The sequence below is a fragment of the Aspergillus aculeatus genome (assembly GCF_001890905.1).
Source record: "Aspergillus aculeatus ATCC 16872 unplaced genomic scaffold ASPACscaffold_2, whole genome shotgun sequence".
NCBI lineage: Eukaryota > Fungi > Ascomycota > Eurotiomycetes > Eurotiales > Aspergillaceae > Aspergillus > Aspergillus aculeatus.
The window spans coordinates 2,654,899-2,673,304 of NW_017962977.1; the positions used below are offsets into that span (position 1 = coordinate 2,654,899).

Here is an 18,406-nt window from a genome sequence, read left to right on the forward strand (position 1 = left end):
GGGGCTGTCTTCCTCCTACCCGACAACGGTACAGCTGCAGCTGGTGATGCCATTGACCTTGTCCCAATGGAGTTATCCTGTTTCTTCCCCCTTTCCTTGTTGACTGGAGAACTACTAAAACTACCTAGTATAGTGGACGAGGCCCGGCACTTGATACCATAATAACATCCTCTAACAACAAACCAATGCGGGCCCCTCCTTGATAAGCAAGCCCTTAGCAGGCACAGTCTTTTCCCGCCCATGCTGCCCCCCCTCTCTCCCTCCCCAATCGAACCCCAACCTCAATCATGGTTCTAATTACACCGATTAAATGAAATATCCTTAGGTCTGACTTACTTTTGGACACTAGGGACACTAGGAAACAACCTGGTTAGTCTGGTAACGCCGCCGCAAAAAGGTTGGGCTCGGCCATGCGGGGCTTGACAGCCTTTGGTTTCCGTTCCTCCGGGGAAAGGCAAGCGACGATCTGACTGTCTGTCAGGACTCAAAGTCGCATTTCAGTGCTTAGGGATGCATGGACTAGTCGATTGCGACGCTTCCATCTCAATCTATTCCTTCCCACTAGCTCCTTTCCTTGCTGTAGTCGACTTCAAACCACGCGGATGGTATGACAATGGTCCAATGGCGATGGAGCTGGGTACTCGCCTTTTTCCAGGGTCCCATTCCCTCCGGCTTCACTATAACTAAGTAGTTCAAAGTCCCCCGAACACGAAGGGAATGAGTGACCCCAGCACTCATTTGAGCAGCCCAGGAATCCGAGACAGCCCGTCAGCGGAAAGAGCGCGGGGAGGTAACATCACAAGAACCGCCACCCCGGCCTCGATTGGAGGGTAATCCGTAAATGACTAATAGAGCTCGCTTGTGCCGTGCGGGGGATCAAACTCAAAAACCTTACTGGAGGTGAAAGTAATCTATCTCTTCGATTGCTGGGGAGCGCTGCGCCCACCTGGAATGCCTTGGTGGCATCTTTCGAGATGTATCTGTTTGCGGACAGAGGGACGGCCTGGGGGGGTATCATAAGACAGACAGAAGACAGAACCAAAGACTAACTAGGAAATGTTACCGCCCCGGATATTCCGAGCACGAGGCGGTTACCACCACCTAGACTAGGTAGGTAGCCTAAGTCTAACTTTATTACTGTTCGTGATTCAAGAGAAGGGTTGATGATTTGAGCGGGAGGATGTAAGGCGATGAACAACACACGTGCGTTTGAGGCTCACCGATCTCAAGCATAGTCTGGATATCATGTCACACCAAGGACTCTCCCATTCTGGCCCGGGGGGGGGGGGGGGAAGGAACTATACGAACGACTCCTCGTCCACTTGCCGAGGCAGGGCTCCGTGGTTCCCTTGGACAGTGCTCGATGATAACCTAGGTAGGCGTTATCAGAACAATGACCTTCAGGTGCCCAGATTGCCCTTGTCGATCAGCCATACAGGCCAATTGGTACTCGTCATACATGATACAATACTCGTAGGACTCTCGGGTCGATCGCGGCCATTGCCTTTCGGTTCGGCTATTTTATGGGGCTCTCTCCTTGTCTCCGTGGCCCTGGCTCTGTCGCAGTACTATGCACTTTCGGGCGGAGAACAGGAGACCTCTGAACCGAATAACCGGGGGGCGCTGATTCTCTTCTATACTGGCAACGTTTGTTGGATTGACTGACGGCAACTCTGGATGACTGTGGGAGGGTGATTTTCAGGAACAGCGGCGCGAGGTGGGAAACTATGCGACTCTGGGGATGGTCGGTCGGTCGGTCGTTCGGTCGGTCACTCACTCTTTCTTTCCGTGAACGCGTTCAACCCAGCTCATTCTTAACCGGCCACTATTGAACCCGGACCAATCCTCATTCCATTTCTTCGTTCTGATTCCTTTTCTTTTTCCTCTACTGCTGCCTCAGTGACCTTGAAACCTCCAGTTGGATCCTCCCATCAACATTCGACATTGATCCGGTGTTTCGCAACCGGTTGCGGATTTGAGTCTAAGCCATTCATTCATTTGGCGCAGCTCCCCACATTTTATGCTACTCTCTCTCTGTCCGTCGTCCGAAATGTTGTCTCTTTCCCCATCCACTGAGGGTCCCGCGGGTGTCACAGTGCCAGTCACTAGCCAGCACGGCTAAACAACGCAATCAGAATCGAGAACCGGTACCCCCATGATCAGCAGCACCAAGCACAAACCAGAGCGAATTCATCTCGACCATCGCATATAAAATCTTGGCGGAACCACTCCGGGTGGTCAGTGGGGAGATGCCACTGCAGTAGTGAGTGGATGGCTTCTCTTTCCGGATTCGGCCTGAGTGCCGCCGCCGCCGCCGCTAAGTGACTTGAACATTCCCTGATCGTGGAGTGAGCCCGGCTGCTGAGGTGCGTCTTCTGGGAGCATAGGCGAGAAATAATCATTTCAGATCAAGAATCGTGCCAAATTCACCTGATATATAATTAAACCAGAAGTGTCACCAGAGTTAAGGGCAGTGATTCTAATGGCAGGAAATCATTCTGAGTCTCAGAAAACCATGAAAGCTGATACAGGTCTTGGTATTTCCAGGGGTCTGCTCCTCCCATCAATAGGAGGCAATACCGAATTGGATCTCTGCGGTATTCATCAGTGATCAGTGCAGTAGTGATGGAAGTCACTTTCCCATTCTGTTCTACTACAGTGGGCCCGAATTGACGCCGCTTTTGGCCCACTGCGCGGCCCCGGGGCGTGGAGAGAGCACAACAGTGCGTGTCCTGGGCGAATCCCCCTCCCGGGAAGCAATGGTGACCTGAGCTAGCATATACTAGTCATGTGACCGCAACACAACAAAACTGTGCACAACTATCCCAAAACATCCAGCCCTACTGGAATTGATTATCTTCTTAAGCCCGAAAGTGAACATGATCATATCCCAAGGCACTCGATGATATGAGTCTTAACTTGTTCTCAGCACTCGTGGCTTAAGTCTGAAGAATACTCGATAGCCACTCTACCCTAACTTCCCGGTACCGACCATATTTATCTACGAGGAGCATGTCCATGATTGTCTATTCACCAAGAAAAAAAAAGAAACAGTCCGTCCATAGGGTGTAGAAGAGAAACAAAAAAAGTTCCCAGATACCATAAACCAGTCTGTCAGAAGTATATATCCGATGCGCCCGATATAAAACCAATCTACAGAAAAACACACCTACAGAAATTCTATATGGCATATTGCAGAGCGGTCACAAGCCACAAGTCAACATTCCAGGCAAAGGTAATATCCAACATAGTCTGGACAAAGAAAATGTCTGGATGTCCGGTGCTATTGTGTCATAGTGCAATATCGAGTTCAACCCACCCATAGCTTTCAGTACTGGATAGGTAGGTAGTTTATCCATACAGGAGGTCTCGCAGACTGATTCAAACTTCATGCGCCTTTACAAAAACACACTCGAGCATAGGCCCCCTTTCTGTAAAGATTCAAGAGAAAGGCTTCGGCAGTGTAGCGTAAGAGCACCAAGGTCTCGGAGATTATAGTGGGTGACGTTGTATTGTCCGCTATAGTGTTTAACACAACGGAGGAATATGACGTGTGGAACGGACTGATATGGTAAAAACACCGCGTATAGACAGATCTACACACACACGCACATACATAGACTTATATATATATATATATATATATATATTCACTTACTCATACTTACCCACCTAATGATTGAGAAAATCACTGTTGGTACTCCCCCCCCTGCGCTGCGCTTCCTAGCTGACTATCTATTCATATCACGAAAATGACTGCTGGCGCAGATCTGACTGTTGTGTTAGATGTTGAAAACAATTGCATCTATACTGGCATATTTGTCACTGTGAGGGAAGAGTACTCTAATCTACAGCAAAGTACATACGCCTCGAATCAATGAGAGTTAACCATGCTATGTCGTAAGCCGAGGGCGAACGTTAACTCGCGCAATCGCGGGGTTGCTCCAAATAACATAAAGTATCTTCCAACAAAGCCGCACATACCCATGTCTCAAGTAGAAAAAGTGACAGACATAAGCAGGATCTTAACACCGCCCTCAAACCGCAAGCCCCAAAATCCAGACCAAAATAAACCCCCCCCCCCCAAAAAAGGCTTCAGCTTCAGCTTCCACCCAAAGCCCATTCGCATAAGCCCTTAACACGACAACCCCAGCACCCCCTCAGATATCCCCCCCGCCCCCCGCCAACCGCGCCGGCGCCGCCGCCCACCTCCTTAAAGCCATACCCATCGGGAGGCGTCAACCCCACCTGCAAGCTGCGCACCATCTTCCAGAGAACGGGGTTGGCGGTGAGGGTGGCGCGCGCGAGCGCTTGGATCTCGAACTCGATCTGCTGGTCCAGCACCCAGAGGGCCTCGGTCGTGCAGGCGAGCGACCGCGTCTCGTGCCGGAAGATGTCGAGGACGAGCTCCTTGTGGCCGCGGCCGGCGCAGCCCGTCGCGTGGCGCTGCATCAGCACGTTCATCAGCACCATCCGCGTGGGCGGCGTGGCGTGCGCCAGCGCGTGCAGGAGGATGAAGCTCCATTTGCCTTCGTCGAGGTCCTCGCAGAAGCCTTTGCTGTCTTGGTATTGGTTTTGTGGTTTGGGGTTAGTGATTAGTGATTATGTTGGTTGTGGGTGGGAAAGAGGCAGGGAGCGTTAGGGCTGGAGAGGTTTGTGCTTTAGGGAAAAACCTGGTCCATTGCAAGGTTCGCATAATCATCGCGGATCTGGAAGAATCTTCTGATAGGATCATCAGGCGGTCGAGATGGGAGGGGTTGGTGGGACTGGTGGGGGATTGTTGGGCGATCATTAGGCGGGCGATGAGGCGGAAGAGGGCGCCCGTTTCTGTTTTGTCGTTATTGTTCTTGTCAAACAGATGATACAGAGCCAGTGGGTGATTGTCAAAGGGAAAAGGGGGGGGGGGGGGGGGGTTGGGATGTATGCGCATTCAGGGTTGCAGTGGGACAAACGTACTACCGTCAATCATCTGTAGATATTCCTGCGAATCGGTGGTGTCGCGTGTTGGACCCAATGCAGATCCAGGCTCTGCGCGACGAGCATATTTTTCAACTCCTCTACAGAAAATCGATAGGGGAAATGCTTTTCCAGGTGCCGGTGGCCGTGTACTGTACTTACGGACATTAACTGCCTTGACTATGGCCTGACATCGTAATTGAAGGAGATGTTTGGACTATTCTAAAACGGTCGTGAACTTTTGTCTGATCGATCAGGGTATTCGGCCCTCAGGTGAAAGGAGGGGGTATGAGGCTCATAGTGCTGCTGCTGGACATCTGGTGAGAAGAAGGAAGACATAAAACGGCAATTGAGGGGTATCCTTCCTTATTCTGGCCAAGCGAAGGTCCTCTCTCTGTGAGTGTATGTCTTTGTCTATCATTGCCATTCAGATTGACCAATTTATCCCCTCTTAGAATATAGATATAGAAGCCGGGACTGCCCCTCACCCTGTCTCTCACACAGCAAGCCCCACAAAATCCTTTTTTTTTGGTTTCTTTGTGTCCCGTCCAGAATGAAGTATCAGTTTTCATATTTAGAGGAGCCCAATACCTACGACGACCGTGGGTTGGCGAACGGAATGGAACCGGCTCGTCGGGCCCATTGACCGCTACCACGGCGGACTGGGCCCCCGGTACAGCGTCATGCAGGTGACCGTCCCCGAGTGTCTGCCGGAGCGTCTCGAGGTCATCTCCTATACGAATGAGTTTGCTTTCCTCTATGACGGTAAGCTTCCTCCCGCATTCTTGCCTCTGTCTCGCTTTCGCAAGATTCGCATACTGATATCAACCATGATTTAGATGTAATGGAGAAGCTGATCGATCATGACTGCGTATGCCTACTGGACCCCCCAGGCAGAGCAGAGCAGAAAGGTGAGAGAGACTAAAGAAAGCACGGCTCCCATCAGGATCCTACTCGATCGAATGAGATGGTCGATTCATTCGGTGTCAACCAAAGAGAGCAGCCATCCTCATCCTCCGCAATAGCATCCTCATCCTCCGCAATAGCATCCTCATCCACCACAACCATAACAACAGCCTCGCGAGCGAACGCGCTGCAGGCGCAAGTCTTCCAGGAGATTCTCACCATCGACAAGCCGCGGGCCGTCACCTCCATGAAGGCGTGGTCGACCTTCCTCCAGCTGGCCTCGCGCAGTCGCGTCCGTCCCGCCGAAACGCTAGCCGAGTACTTACCTATGCGATTATCAATGCAGGAGAGCTGTAAGTTGAGCAGACTACCCCTTCATCTCTCTCTCTCTGTGTGTACGTATGTCTGCAACTAACACCGGGGATAAAACATGCAGGATCTGGTTCGGCACGTTGACCTTCGGGATGGGGCTGACGATCCCGGACGAGGAGCTGCAAGTCTGCATGAAGCTGGCCCGGCCAGGACACGCGGCGATCAGCCTCACCAACGATCTCTTTTCGTGGAAGAAGGAGCGGGTGGTTGCCGAGCTGGCAGGCGTGGATTATGTCTTCAACGCCGTATGGGTCATCATGCAGGAGGGCGACGCCCATGGGAATTGCCGGTCCGAGGCGGCCGCCCTGGCGATGTGTGAGGCCGAGATCCGGCGCTACATCGCCGAGTTTGATGGGATCGTCGAGGCGGCGCGCCGCCATTTGCATCTGTCGCGCAACACGCTGGCATACCTGGAGGCGTCACAGTCACGTGGGGAACTTGGTCTGGAGTATCTACTGTCCGCGGTACCAAGTATAGATCAATTTTGAGGGTTGGGGGAGTATGTCATTTATCCGAGTGAATGTTATCTAATTGTGATATGGAAAATGTTGGATGTCGGAAAGGGGAGGGGGAAGTGAAAGCCTGAATAAACAAAGAATCATATGGTACTAACCTCCGCTAATATCCGTACTAGTAAGGGTACTTGAACTACTAGTAATTTACTGGGGGAGGAAGGAAGGAAGTCAATAGTACATAAGCCCTAGTCGCGCCGCCGTCGCTGTATCTACTTTAAATATTCTCTAATCCCACACTACATGACTGCGTCCTGACCATCTCTTTCTTTTCTTTTCTTTTTAACCGCACCGAAGAAAACAAGACCATATTTCACCACAACAAGAAAAAAAGATGGGGGTCCAATTCTCGCAATTCTTCCCCCCACGTCCGACTTTCACTCTGGCCGACGTGCCCTCGCAGCAAGGAAAAATCATTATCGTGACCGGTGGTTCCTCAGGGATTGGATTGGAGCTCGTGAGCATGCTTTATAGCAAAGGAGCCACGGTTTACATAGCGGGTCGATCGGAATCCCAAGCCCAGGCAGCCATCGACCATATCCAAGCTACTGCTACAACTAAGACGAAAGGCCAATTGCACTACCTCCCGCTCCATCTCGAAGACCTGACCACCATCAAATCCGCCGTCGAAACCTTTGCCGCCCGAGAAACCCGATTGGATCTGTTGATAAACAATGCAGGGGTCTCGCAGCCGCCGCTGGGCAGCGTTTCAGCCCAAGGGATCGAGCTCCAACTCGCGACCAACTGCCTGGGCCCGTTTCTCTTCACCCAGCTCCTCCTTCCGTACCTTAAGGCAGCAGCAGCAGCAGCAGATTCCGATCCCAACTTCCCCTCGAAACCAAGTGCCCCCCGCGTCGTCTGGACCAGCAGCCAAGTCGCCGAACTCTCCGCGCCACCTGAAGGCATCGTGCTCTCGGAACTGCAGCACCCGCCGCGCGATGCCGTTCGGAACTATGTGACCTCCAAACTGGGCAATTGGTTCCTCAGCGTGGAGTTCGCTCGTCGCTACGGGAGCAGCTCGACGTCGGCGTCGGCGATGGCGACGACCTCGTCCACCGGCAGCGGCCGCCTGGTCAGCGTCGCCCAGAACCCCGGGGCCGCCAACACGGACCTGCTCCGCAACGCGCGGTGGATGAAGCTGCTCTCGTGGCCGCTGCTGCACAAGCCTGCGCTGGCGGCGACCACGGTGCTGTACGCGGCGCTCGCCGAGGAGCTCGACCGCCCCGAGAACAACGGCGCGTATGTGATCCCCTGGGGACGGATCCATCCGGGGGTGGCGCCGGGCTTGGCCCGGCATTTGGCGGCGGAGGAGGAGGGGGGCTCCGGGCGGGCGAAGGAGTTTTGGGAGTGGTGTGAGGAGCGGACGAGGGATTATTTGTGATAACGTCTGCCTGGGGTGGTTTGAGCAGATGTAGTTGCCGATTTATGGAGATTGACTTTTCGGTGCTTCGATATACGGGGATGAGGCTTAGGAGCAATTGATTTCGTCAGATCGGACTCCTGATTTTTATAGCCTTTGGACGACCTCTTTACTCTTTGCTGCTTATTAGAGCTAGATAGTCAGACGAATTCAATTTACGCTGGGATTCTAACTTAGCTCAATTAAACTTCCAGCGGGGTTTACATGTGTAGGACAACAAAACTGCAGCCCTAAGCTCGGCTTTTATACTATGATACTTTCCTGAAGGCTTAGCGTAGGCTACTACTTTTTTAATCACAGATTGCTCTATTGTAAGCCACCAGTTCGGAATTTATATTCAGATCATGCGAACATAGTGAGTGGTGAACGGTTGTTTGGGGGGGGGGGATTCGATACTCATGACTCGCCAAGGAAACGACATATCTATAACCATCTCAATCAAAACTAGTCCATCGGTTAGTGATTGAAGCGCAAGTAGAGAATTAGCAGAGCCCTGAATACATTCTGCAGTCGGAACTGAGAGCAAATCCAGGGCCATGGTTGGTAACTCCACGCCTTACATTCCATGGCTGGGTTTATGTTGTAAATGTATTGTATCCCAGATCTAGAAGAGCTTGGGTCAACTAGCTGCGCACGGTCTAAGCGACTGCAGCGAGCGAGCCCGGGCCCTTCGGGAGCGACCGGAAGTTTTCCAGGTGCGTGTGCTTTGGGAATAGATCCGTGTGCTCCAGGCGCGCCAGGAACAAGATTCTCCACAGTTCGCTCACATTTAAAGCGGCAGCACCTTTTTGATTTGGAACAGCAACAGCAATGGGGTTTAAGTTGGCATTTACGGCGTCCCTTGAGTGTTACGTCCTGCACCAGAGCGGTTCCACCTATACACTTTTGATCAGTCCTGGAACAACAAATGGTTGAAGGCTTGACAGCGTCGTTCTCCCCTCTGGCCCAATGGACTGGCCCACGCAGCAGTTGGGTTGTGGTCCTCGAAAAAGGTCGACTCTCGTACAGTACCGTATGTACATATTTCTTTCTTCCTGGCCACACTCTTAGATGTACATCACATCAATATTCCCACCAGACTAATGTCACCTTAAATTTTGGGACAGTGAACAGTGCAGTAGAGCAAGCAGAGTCCACTGTTTATCAACTGTGGTGCTTCAGTATGCGCAGTGGAGCAGTTATGCATGGCTAAATCCTCCACCGGAAAGCACCAACTCCCCACACCGGATACTACTGAGTCTACTCCGTAAGTTACTTAGTCTAAATCAACAACTGAAATGATCGCCACTCTCTTGGTTTCTAGCACGGACTTCCCCCCCCCCCACTGAATGGAGACAAGCCAATCTGACAGAAAACTCCCAAACCATGCCACGTCAAAATCTCCCTCAACGAACGAAAGTTGTGACGGCTGACGACCGAGGAAGGACCTGCCTGCTTCGGCCAGGTCCCGATCTATATCTATACGTGCCACGCCGTAGCTAAGCCAAGTTCCGCTTCTACTATGTACCATCCGCTTCCGCTTCACCATGGACTAATTTGCTAGTACCAGACTAAGCATGATCATCTTTATTACCCCCCTCCTCCCACATCCGCGACCGGCTGTGTGGTCCGGTGTCCGCAGCCGAAACGTGAAAGGCACTACGCTCGAGGCTCCTCGCCGGCCACCTACCGGGTTGCTTTTGGTTGGTGGGCGGGGCGGATCTGATTCAAAGGGGCTGGATTGGAAGTTGTTAGTGTGTGCTCGTAGGCTCGTAGCCAATGCGGTATTTCTGTTGAGTGTGTTCCAGGTCCAGTTGACGGAGCTGGCTGGATATCCCCATGGGCGGGGCGGGAGGAGTGGGGTTGTGTGTGTGTGTGTGTGTGTGTGTTGGCTACAGTAGTCTAGGTAGTCTAGGGCTTTACTAGGTAGTTCGATTGTTAGTTTGATTGTCTTACGAGTATTTCCTGCTGCTGTTGAGCGTACCATCCATTGTCCACTGTCCACTGTCCACTGTCCAGGACTCCTGGGGTGGGTGTACTGTGCTAGTCTGGGAGTCTCAGGGGTGGAAAGTGCATGCTCTAGCCTGGATGCAATTTGCAATAAGGGGAGATGCACATGGTAAGGACTAAGGATTGGTTTGATGGTGGTCGGTGCAGGATCAATAAGTTCTGCGGTGGATTTGCCTGCGGGAAAGGGAAGGGAACGGGGTTTAGATTAGATACTTGGTTTGCCGGGTGGGGGGACCGTTGGAGGTTCGGGTTCTGGACGGGATGTAATTGTATTACTCCCTGTATACAGTGAACCTGGCATGAGCACTAGGCAGCTAGTGTCGGAGACATGGGCTACACTAACCTATCGGTTAATAGGTAGTGGTGGACAGCGTGGTTAGGGGAGTAGCCACTCGCAAGACCGGTCTGTGGCAGCAGTAGTGCTCTCATATGGCTTATGGCTTCGATTCGACCAGGGTGCACGATACTCACTGTCCATTTAAGTGATCACACACGTGTATGCAGACTATCCACAATTCTAGTCATTCTAGCCTATATCCCAGAACGTCTTTTGCCACAAACGAGTAGTTCAGACCAATCTCTCTCCATACCACCACGACGCCAACCCAAATAAAAACACCACCAAGCTCCCGTCCCGCATCACATCCCGCACCAGCTGCACCCCCATCCCCAACCCGACCCCGCCCCCCTGCTCCCGCGACCGCAACAGCGCCCGGGCGCCAGTCAACACCACCTCCCCCGTCATGAACACCGTGAACGGATCCCGGGCCGTCGCCGGCGCCGGCGGCGCCCGCCCGTACACGCTCACGGCCGACCCCAGCACGAAGAGCAGGTACAGCCCCGCGACGGCGGCGAAGACCAGATGAACCACCTTCCAGACCATGATCTCGCGCTTCTCGGCGTCCGTCTTCTTGCGCATGGCGTTGCCGATCAGGTTGGCCAGGAACGGCGGCAGGCCCAGGTTGGTGAGCAGGTCGGTGGACGACTCCTTGCCGTCGCCGAGGCCGAGGTCCGCCAGGTTGATGTTCTCGAGCGGGTTGCCGCTGCCGCCGCCACCGGAGCTAGAGGCCATGAGGGAGTTGAGCAGCTTGAGCGTCGGGTCTTGCGCGTCGAGGCCGAGCAGGTCGCCGGCTGGGTTGGGGGCGGCAGCGCCGCCGGGACCGCGGAGTTGCTGTTGTGGGTTGGGCGAGGGCGCCGGTTGGCGGAGCAGAGCACGGAAGAGTTCTTGTTGGGCTTGGAGGGTCTCGGGGTCGAGTTCGGGTTCCGCCTGGGAGTGGTCGGGGAAGGTGGGAGGGTGGGTTTGGGATTGGGCCGGGGTTGGGGCTGTGGTCGGAAAGACTGGCGCTGGTGGCGGTGGTGCTGTGTGTTGTGATAGGAATTCGGGTTGCGGGCTGGGCGATGGTGAGGGTTCCCCGTGGACTGGGGAGTGTCAGCTTAGCTATGTCCTTTGTTGTGTGTGTCGAAAGCTATGGGTAGGGTGTGACGGTGGTAAATAGCTACATACCGCTGGCCGGGGGTCGTCCACTCAAACTGGTGATCTTCTCGAGACGAGCGGCACCTCCTTCCTTGATCTTGGCTTCGCGACGCTCACGGCGCAGGCGAGCAGCTCGCTGAGCCGGGGACTCCTCGGCTGTAGAGGACATTTTGAGACGGGCTGTAACACCGCAAATAGGAGGTGTTGTGGTGATGGTGGTGATGGTTGTTGTTTGTGTGGGTGATCGATCGTTGAGCGTTTGCTATTCAGTCTGGCCGTTCGTCGCTTGACTCAGTGAGGATGTGTCAGATTGTCTTAGTTCTCGTATACAGTCGTAGTAGTCCTGGAACACTGAGGTAGGAAAGTAGACCCAAGATCGAGTCGAGGCTGGCGTATACCAAATCGTTGGTTGAAGTTGAATGATGATGGAAGCCGAGAGGTCACGTCGGCGCCGTAGAAGCGGCAGTCTCATTGGCGGGCGGTGGAGCCCGTCTCGCTCGGCCGTCTTCCCCGGTCTCGACCAACAATACGCAGGACTGGCCTGCAGGCGGCGTTTTATCCTCCTCGACGGCAAATGGTGAGCATTGACCTGGCATAAAACATGTTTTATGGATGGGTTCGAATCCGTAGAGGATCTAGAACCATGGCCAACAACAAACTATGAAGACTATGGAATACTACTACTATCCTACTTGTCGCGCGGAGATACAACAGCGATGACTCAGCTCTCGTCTATAATATCTACAAGGCTTGACAATATCTGTAAGGCCTAGATCAAGCAAGTGCTAAATGATCCGAAACTACCATAGTGATAACCGCTTTGTACGCTGATACTGGCAATCAGCATGCAACCAACCGTTGACGGTGGCATTCGCATGTAAACGCACTCACCCTTGCACCAGACCTCACAACACTCCATGATCCAAATGCCAAGCAATACCAAGCCACCAATCCGTGTCTGCAATGGGTCGGACAGAGATGGTGAAGATGATGTTGATCCGATGTCAGCACAGAGAGAGCGAGCGGGAAGTGACATCATGTTGTCTGGTTGTTTGTCCAGGACAATGCACGAGCAGAGGCATCCTTGTCAATTGCCTATCGTCTCTCGATGCTCTACACCTATATCCCAGAATCAGTATCGGAATATAGCAGCGCATGAGACCTCAGTGCGCTCTTAATCTCGTAGTATACAATGAGTTCTTATCAAACCACTCCTCAATGGTTCTCTCTTTACTACTCGACCGGAGGCAGTCCGCTCTCGCGCCAAGCCCAGCCTTCCGCCGAGAGCCATGACGGAGCAAGAGAGACACTTCGAAGGTAAACAAGCAAGGTAGAGAGAGCTGTCATCACTACCACCATGCACCACAGTGAATGGAGACTGATCTGGTTCTCCCCCCCGCCCGGGAAGGTGGGCAGTAAGGCTGGCCTTCTCCAAAAATATCCAGCATATGCCCGGACGCGTCGCCCATCGATTGGCTGATCGGCCTTGGCTGCTTCTCTCCACTATGACGTAGTGCAGCGCGAAGGTGACTTCACCTCTTCACCTCTTTACCACCGCCGCTTGCTACTCTTCGTTGAGTTTACCTTGGTTTCTCTTCCTCATTGCATTTCCATAACTATATTCTCTACTCTAGGTTCAATCACCTACAGGTCTAGCTGGAATAAGCTAGGGGATGATAGCCTGGAACCAGCCTCCTCTTATTTCGTCCACAATCCCCGATTGATCCGCGATTCCATACAACTTATAGAGCACACAGGAGCAAAAGCAAGACACGCGACCATGGCCCAGGCTACCAGCGGGAGGGAATCTCCCAAAACCCATCGCATGGGAGAACACTGGAGCGGGGGCAACCCGGTCCCGACCATCAGCCATTTCATGGACCGTTTGGAGCATGACAAGCAGGAACGCAAGGCTCATGAAGAAACCCTGGCGGCCAGGAAGCGGGAGCGCGAGGCTCAGAACCAGGAGATGCCTCACAAGCCCCGGGAGACCACCGGAAAGACGCGCATGGTCACCGATCCTACCACGGGCAAGGAGATCGAGGTGGAAGACTTGGATGAAGACTCAATGGATGCGGTGAAAGATCCCAGGGTATGCCTCGCTTGTACGGTTAGCAAAGGCGAGGAGATGTCTCTCTAACTTCTGTTACAGCTCGTAGTCCCTAATGCCAACCTCGGAAAACCAACGGTGCGTTACACCCCAATTGCAGCGAAGGATGCAAATACTGATACCAGTGCAGGAGGTCAAAACGGCCCCAGACCAGAGCCTTTCACAATATAAGGAGAACCAGGATATCACCGCACCGCCAGATCCCATCGCAGAGGGCACCACTTCCGATGTTCCTATCCACGGCGAGAAAACCAACGTTCTGTTCCACCCCACCCCTACGGTCACTTATAAGCCGATGTTCGATCAGCTGGAACGACGAGGAATTGGACTATGTCTGGGTATAGTGGCGGGTATTGTCTTCTTGGGTCGGATCTTCAATGGATCGCTATGGGGTCTACTTCCCCTCAGTTTCTGCATCGCGAGTGGTGTGTGGCTGTGGGTGCAGGAGGTGATTCGCAGTGGTCGGGAAATGGAATGGAGTAGTGAGCAGATCCGGGGCCAAATGGTATGAGAACGTTCGCATCTGTGTAGTGTCAAGTGAAAATACTGACTTGAGAGGACCAGGCGACCGCCAATCTTCTTCCGGAATCCGTTGAATGGCTGAACTCGTTCCTTGGGGTGTTTTGGGGTTTGATCAATCCCGAAATGCTATCTCCCGTCGCCGACACCATTGAAGACATTATGCAAGCTTCGGCGCCGGGGGTGGTCGAGAATGTCCGCATCGCAGAAATTGACCAGGGCAACAACCCGATTCGGATTTTGAGTCTTCGCGCACTGCCCGATGATCATGTGAAGCAGCTCAAGGAACAAGTGCACGAGGACAATGTAAAGAACAAAGACCCCCAGGAAGCTGCCGCCGCAGAGGAAGGTGGCGACTATTACAATATCGAAGCATCCTTTGCCTACCATGCCAAGCCAAGTGGCCAGACTACTTCGTCCAAGGCGCGCAACATGCACATGCAGATTGTGTTCTACCTCGGAGTCAAAGGCCTCTTTGGAGTACCGTTCCCTGTCTTTGTGGAATTGACTGAGTTGGTGGGCACTGTGCGTGCAAGATTTCAGATGATGCCAGAGGCTCCTTTTGTGAAGGACGTGACGTTCAGCTTGGTTGGCCTCCCACACGTCAAGGCTGGATGTATGCCAATGGTCAAAGGAGGAGTGAACATTCTCAACCTGCCCTTGATCTCCAACTTTGTCAATTATGCCATTGCCACAGCTGCCGGTTTGTTCGCAGCCCCCAAGTCTATGACCATGGATCTTAGCATGCTGCTCAAGGGTGACGATATCGTCAAGGAGACGCAGACCTTGGGTGTCATGTGGGTGCGTATCCACCGCGCAATTGGTCTGAGCAAGCAAGATCGGCGTGGCAGCTACGGTGGTGGCAGCGACCCCTACATCAACCTGTCTTTCTCGAAGTATGGCAAGCCCATGTACTGCACCCGTGTGATAACGGACGACCTGAATCCAGTCTGGGAGGAAACTGCCGCCTTGCTGGTTACTCCTGAGCTTATCAAGGCGGATGAAAGTCTGAGCGTTGAACTCTGGGACTCGGACCGCACGACTGCCGATGACATCGTCGGCAAGGTGGAACTTCCGATTCGGAAGATGATCCAGCATCCTGGCAAGATGTATGCGCAGGTTTCCAAGCTACAGGGTCTGAACGAAGGCAGCGAGATGCCCGGAGAGCTGCACTGGGAAGTGGGCTTTTTTGGCAAACCGAAACTCAGGGCTGAGCTGCGCACCGACGGCAAGAAGAAGGACCTTCCCGAGCAGTTCAAAGATGTTCAAGAATTCCAGGACGAGAAGGGCGTCATTAGCAGCGAGGAGGAGGACGCCATCACTCACACTCCTCCTGATCCTCTGTGGCCCAGCGGTATCATTAGCATTATCGTCCATCAGATTGTCAACCTGGAGATCAACAATGTCAAGGGAAGCGAGGGTAACCGCAAGGGTCGCGAGTACGAGCCAGCCAAACCGTATGGCGACAACACCGAGGAAGAGGGCAGTCACCTGCCTACGAGCTATTGCAAGATTATTCTCAACGATGAACTGGTATGTTTATAAAATCTGAAAGCCTCTATAAGCACAATACTAAGAAGCTCCAGATCTACCGCACGCGCGCCAAAGCCTTGAGCTCCAAGCCCATTTTCAACGCCGGAACCGAGCGCTTCATTCGTGATTGGCGATCCGCATTTGTGACCGTCGGTGTGCGCGACCAGCGTTACCGCCAGCACGACCCCATCCTGGGCGTCGTGCCTCTAAAGATCTCCGACCTCCTGCAGACCAGCTCGCAAGTCACTAGATGGTATCCTCTCGATGGTGGCATCGGGTTCGGGCGCATCCGTATCTCCATCCTGTTCCGCTCCGTTGAGACTCGCCTCCCACCTCAAATGCTAGGATGGGACGTGGGCACCTTCGAGTTCGTCTCCGAGAAGCTCACCACTGTGAACTTCAATCAACGCTGCAAGATCAAGCTCCGCACCGGTGGCAGTAGCGGCAAGATCACCAAGCACGTTTGCTCTGTGGATGAGAACAACAACCTCAGCTTCGACCTTTCGGATGAGAACTTCCGCCGCAGCCTCCGCCTTCCCGTCAAGCATCGCTACCGCTCTCCGGTGGTCTTCGAATTCCACACCCAGAAGAAGCATCATGCCACGGGATACGCCGTCTTCTGGCTGCAGCACCTGGTGGACAACGAAAACACAGAGATCGACATCCCCATCTGGTCGACCAAGAACGGCAAGCGGCTCACGCAGAACTACATCACCGAGCAAAACTGGGAGGCGAAGAAGTCGCCCGGGCTTGAAGACCTCCACGAGATCGGCCGCCTGCGCTTCACCGGCCGCTTCACACCGGGCATCGATGACTCACACGAGCGGTTTGTGGTCGACAGCAACTCGCGCGAGACCTTCGAGACGTGGGAAGCGTGCATCGCCGAGGGGGTGCGCTCGACGCACATCACCGCCTCGGTGCCCGAAGAAGTGGAGGAGTTGCACGAGCAGTCCCTCCTGGACGGCCGCGACATCCTCAAGCACGCGGATCCCCGCGAGCGCAAGCGCTGGCTCGACAAGCAAGGGTACGACTGGAGCGGCGCCTTCGGCCAGGACCCCAGCGCCTACCTCAACGAGCACGGTAAACAGGTCGCTGAACCAGGCCGAGAGAACCCGCCGCACGATCCGCACAACCCCCCGCGCGTCGAGGCGACAGCCTACGGGACCATGCACGCGGAGGAGAATACCAAAATTCACCCAGACAGTTCCTCTTCCTCTGAGAGCGAATCCGACGACGAGGGGGACCACGAGATTAACAACTCCTTGCAACCGCAACAGCAGCAACGCGCTCTGGGCAACAGCCGCGGTGTTGCCAACAACGACGACGACGACTTCGACGTCAATGACAACCTCCGTCGCTCGTCCGACAACTTCACCAACACCACCGCGACGGCCAGTGCGAGCAGCGGGCCCAGTCGCTCCAGCACCAACGAGGTCCTCCGCAAGGCCGAGCAGCGCAGCGAACAGCGCCAGCAGCGGGGGATGATGCAGTGGCGCCCCGTCCGCAACGCGGTGTTCGCGCGCGACGAGACCAAGTTTGCCTTGCGCAAGATGAAGATGAAGTTCACGGGAAATTTGTCGGGTCGGGAGCCAGATATCGAGACCGAGACGGGTAATTGATGGGTTGTACTGTATATGATTTCTACTTGCTTCCTGACTTTTGTTTTGTGCACGTATAGTATGGAGTTATGGGATGGGTTATCAATCAATGAGAACACGACTATGGTTATACATTGAAGGCATACCCAGTGAAGTAGATAATAGCCAGGCTCTATGTAGTTGCTACACAGTAGGGCAGATAAATCCCTCACCAAACATCTCCCAGTACACACAGCATGTACGTAGTTACCGTAGTGGTCAAGCGAAACCACCCTCCGCCTATCTCCCGATCAACCCTCATGCAAACGAAACCCTACCGCAAAGGACTGTGCTATACTGCACATGCACACCCACCCGAATCCACAGGACGGTTCTATTAATACACCCCCACCGATGATGATAGCACCTCCCCACCCCCTTACCTTCCAGCAACCCCCAAATCTACTATCCCGATACTTCGTTTCCCAACAACATAACACCAACGTTGAGACCACCCAACCCCGAATCTCAACGTCTGTCATATCCGAAGAATGGACTATTGAACCTTCATCCCGCCACCCCAACCCGACACCTTCCTGGGGCACGGTGGGTCGTGCCACTTTCCCCAGGGAAGTCCTATAACTAGGTTACCGGTAGTTACTACCGGAACATACGGTAGGGAGTACACATGCTAGATTATCTATAGAGAATCCCATGGGCACAACACAGGAGTAGGTAAAACCACACCAATTATCGGCGGAAGCATCAGTCTTGAGTGTGCAGGCAACAACACAACACTTTACTCGGGATCGGATAAATCAACATATGCTGGGGGGGGGGGAGGAGGGGGGGTTGAGGTACAGAAGATGATAGACACACTCCCCAATCATCGTATCCAGCGACCTCAATACAGTCATTGATACGAGCACTGCCTTTTCCCCTGAACCATATCAAGCAAAGACCAAGTTTCTCCTCATACTGCACTGCACTTAGGATCCATGCAGACACACAAACACCACGGCGTCTTAGATAGGGAGT

The 18,406-nt window shown here is 53.5% G+C and overlaps 4 protein-coding genes across 4 annotated transcripts; 3 read left to right on the forward strand and 1 right to left on the reverse strand.

The window, feature by feature from the left end:
* Positions 1–5,639: 5,639 nt before the first annotated feature.
* On the forward strand, positions 5,640–6,722 carry ASPACDRAFT_57499 (terpene synthase family protein; the record flags this gene model as incomplete). Its single annotated transcript, XM_020203253.1, has 4 exons — positions 5,640–5,721; positions 5,796–5,867; positions 6,033–6,261; positions 6,299–6,722. 4 exons carry the CDS (start codon positions 5,640–5,642, stop codon positions 6,720–6,722), a joined length of 807 nt encoding a protein of 268 aa, XP_020060508.1.
* A 262-nt stretch (positions 6,723–6,984) lies between these two features.
* On the forward strand, positions 6,985–8,326 carry ASPACDRAFT_1895378 (uncharacterized protein). The gene is made up of 2 exons (XM_020198699.1): positions 6,985–7,769; positions 7,809–8,326. Exons 1-2 carry the CDS (start codon positions 7,081–7,083, stop codon positions 8,125–8,127), a joined length of 1,008 nt encoding a protein of 335 aa, XP_020060509.1. The 5' UTR covers positions 6,985–7,080; the 3' UTR covers positions 8,128–8,326.
* A 2,148-nt stretch (positions 8,327–10,474) lies between these two features.
* ASPACDRAFT_1853081 (uncharacterized protein) lies at positions 10,475–11,987 on the reverse strand. Its single transcript, XM_020197292.1, has 2 exons — positions 11,660–11,987; positions 10,475–11,574 (listed from the first exon to the last, which is right to left on the reverse strand). The coding sequence occupies exons 1-2, from the start codon at positions 11,796–11,798 to the stop codon at positions 10,724–10,726; spliced, it is 990 nt and encodes a 329-aa protein (XP_020060510.1). The 5' UTR covers positions 11,799–11,987; the 3' UTR covers positions 10,475–10,723.
* Positions 11,988–13,239: 1,252 nt separating this feature from the next.
* On the forward strand, positions 13,240–17,584 carry ASPACDRAFT_75667 (C2 domain protein). Its single transcript, XM_020204507.1, has 5 exons — positions 13,240–13,721; positions 13,782–13,817; positions 13,870–14,244; positions 14,304–15,791; positions 15,845–17,584. The coding sequence occupies exons 1-5, from the start codon at positions 13,410–13,412 to the stop codon at positions 17,408–17,410; spliced, it is 3,777 nt and encodes a 1,258-aa protein (XP_020060511.1). The 5' UTR covers positions 13,240–13,409; the 3' UTR covers positions 17,411–17,584.
* The last annotated feature ends 822 nt before the right edge of the window (positions 17,585–18,406 follow it).

What these genes read in the sequence shown, in the direction of transcription:
- ASPACDRAFT_1895378 (XM_020198699.1), top strand. Translation starts at nt 7,081, where the DNA reads ATGGGGGTCCAATTCTCGCAATTCTTCCCCCCACGTCCGACTTTCACT. An exon ending in CGCTACGGGAGCAGCTCGAC is followed by an intron (nt 7,770 to 7,808) that starts GTCGGCGTCGGC and finishes GTCCACCGGCAG; the next exon opens with CGGCCGCCTGGTCAGCGTCG.
- ASPACDRAFT_1853081 (XM_020197292.1), bottom strand. Translation starts at nt 11,798, where the DNA reads ATGTCCTCTACAGCCGAGGAGTCCCCGGCTCAGCGAGCTGCTCGCCTG. An exon ending in TGGACGACCCCCGGCCAGCG is followed by an intron (nt 11,575 to 11,659) that starts GTATGTAGCTAT and finishes GACACTCCCCAG; the next exon opens with TCCACGGGGAACCCTCACCA.
- ASPACDRAFT_75667 (XM_020204507.1), top strand. Translation starts at nt 13,410, where the DNA reads ATGGCCCAGGCTACCAGCGGGAGGGAATCTCCCAAAACCCATCGCATG. An exon ending in CCAACCTCGGAAAACCAACG is followed by an intron (nt 13,818 to 13,869) that starts GTGCGTTACACC and finishes ATACCAGTGCAG; the next exon opens with GAGGTCAAAACGGCCCCAGA. An exon ending in TTATTCTCAACGATGAACTG is followed by an intron (nt 15,792 to 15,844) that starts GTATGTTTATAA and finishes AAGAAGCTCCAG; the next exon opens with ATCTACCGCACGCGCGCCAA.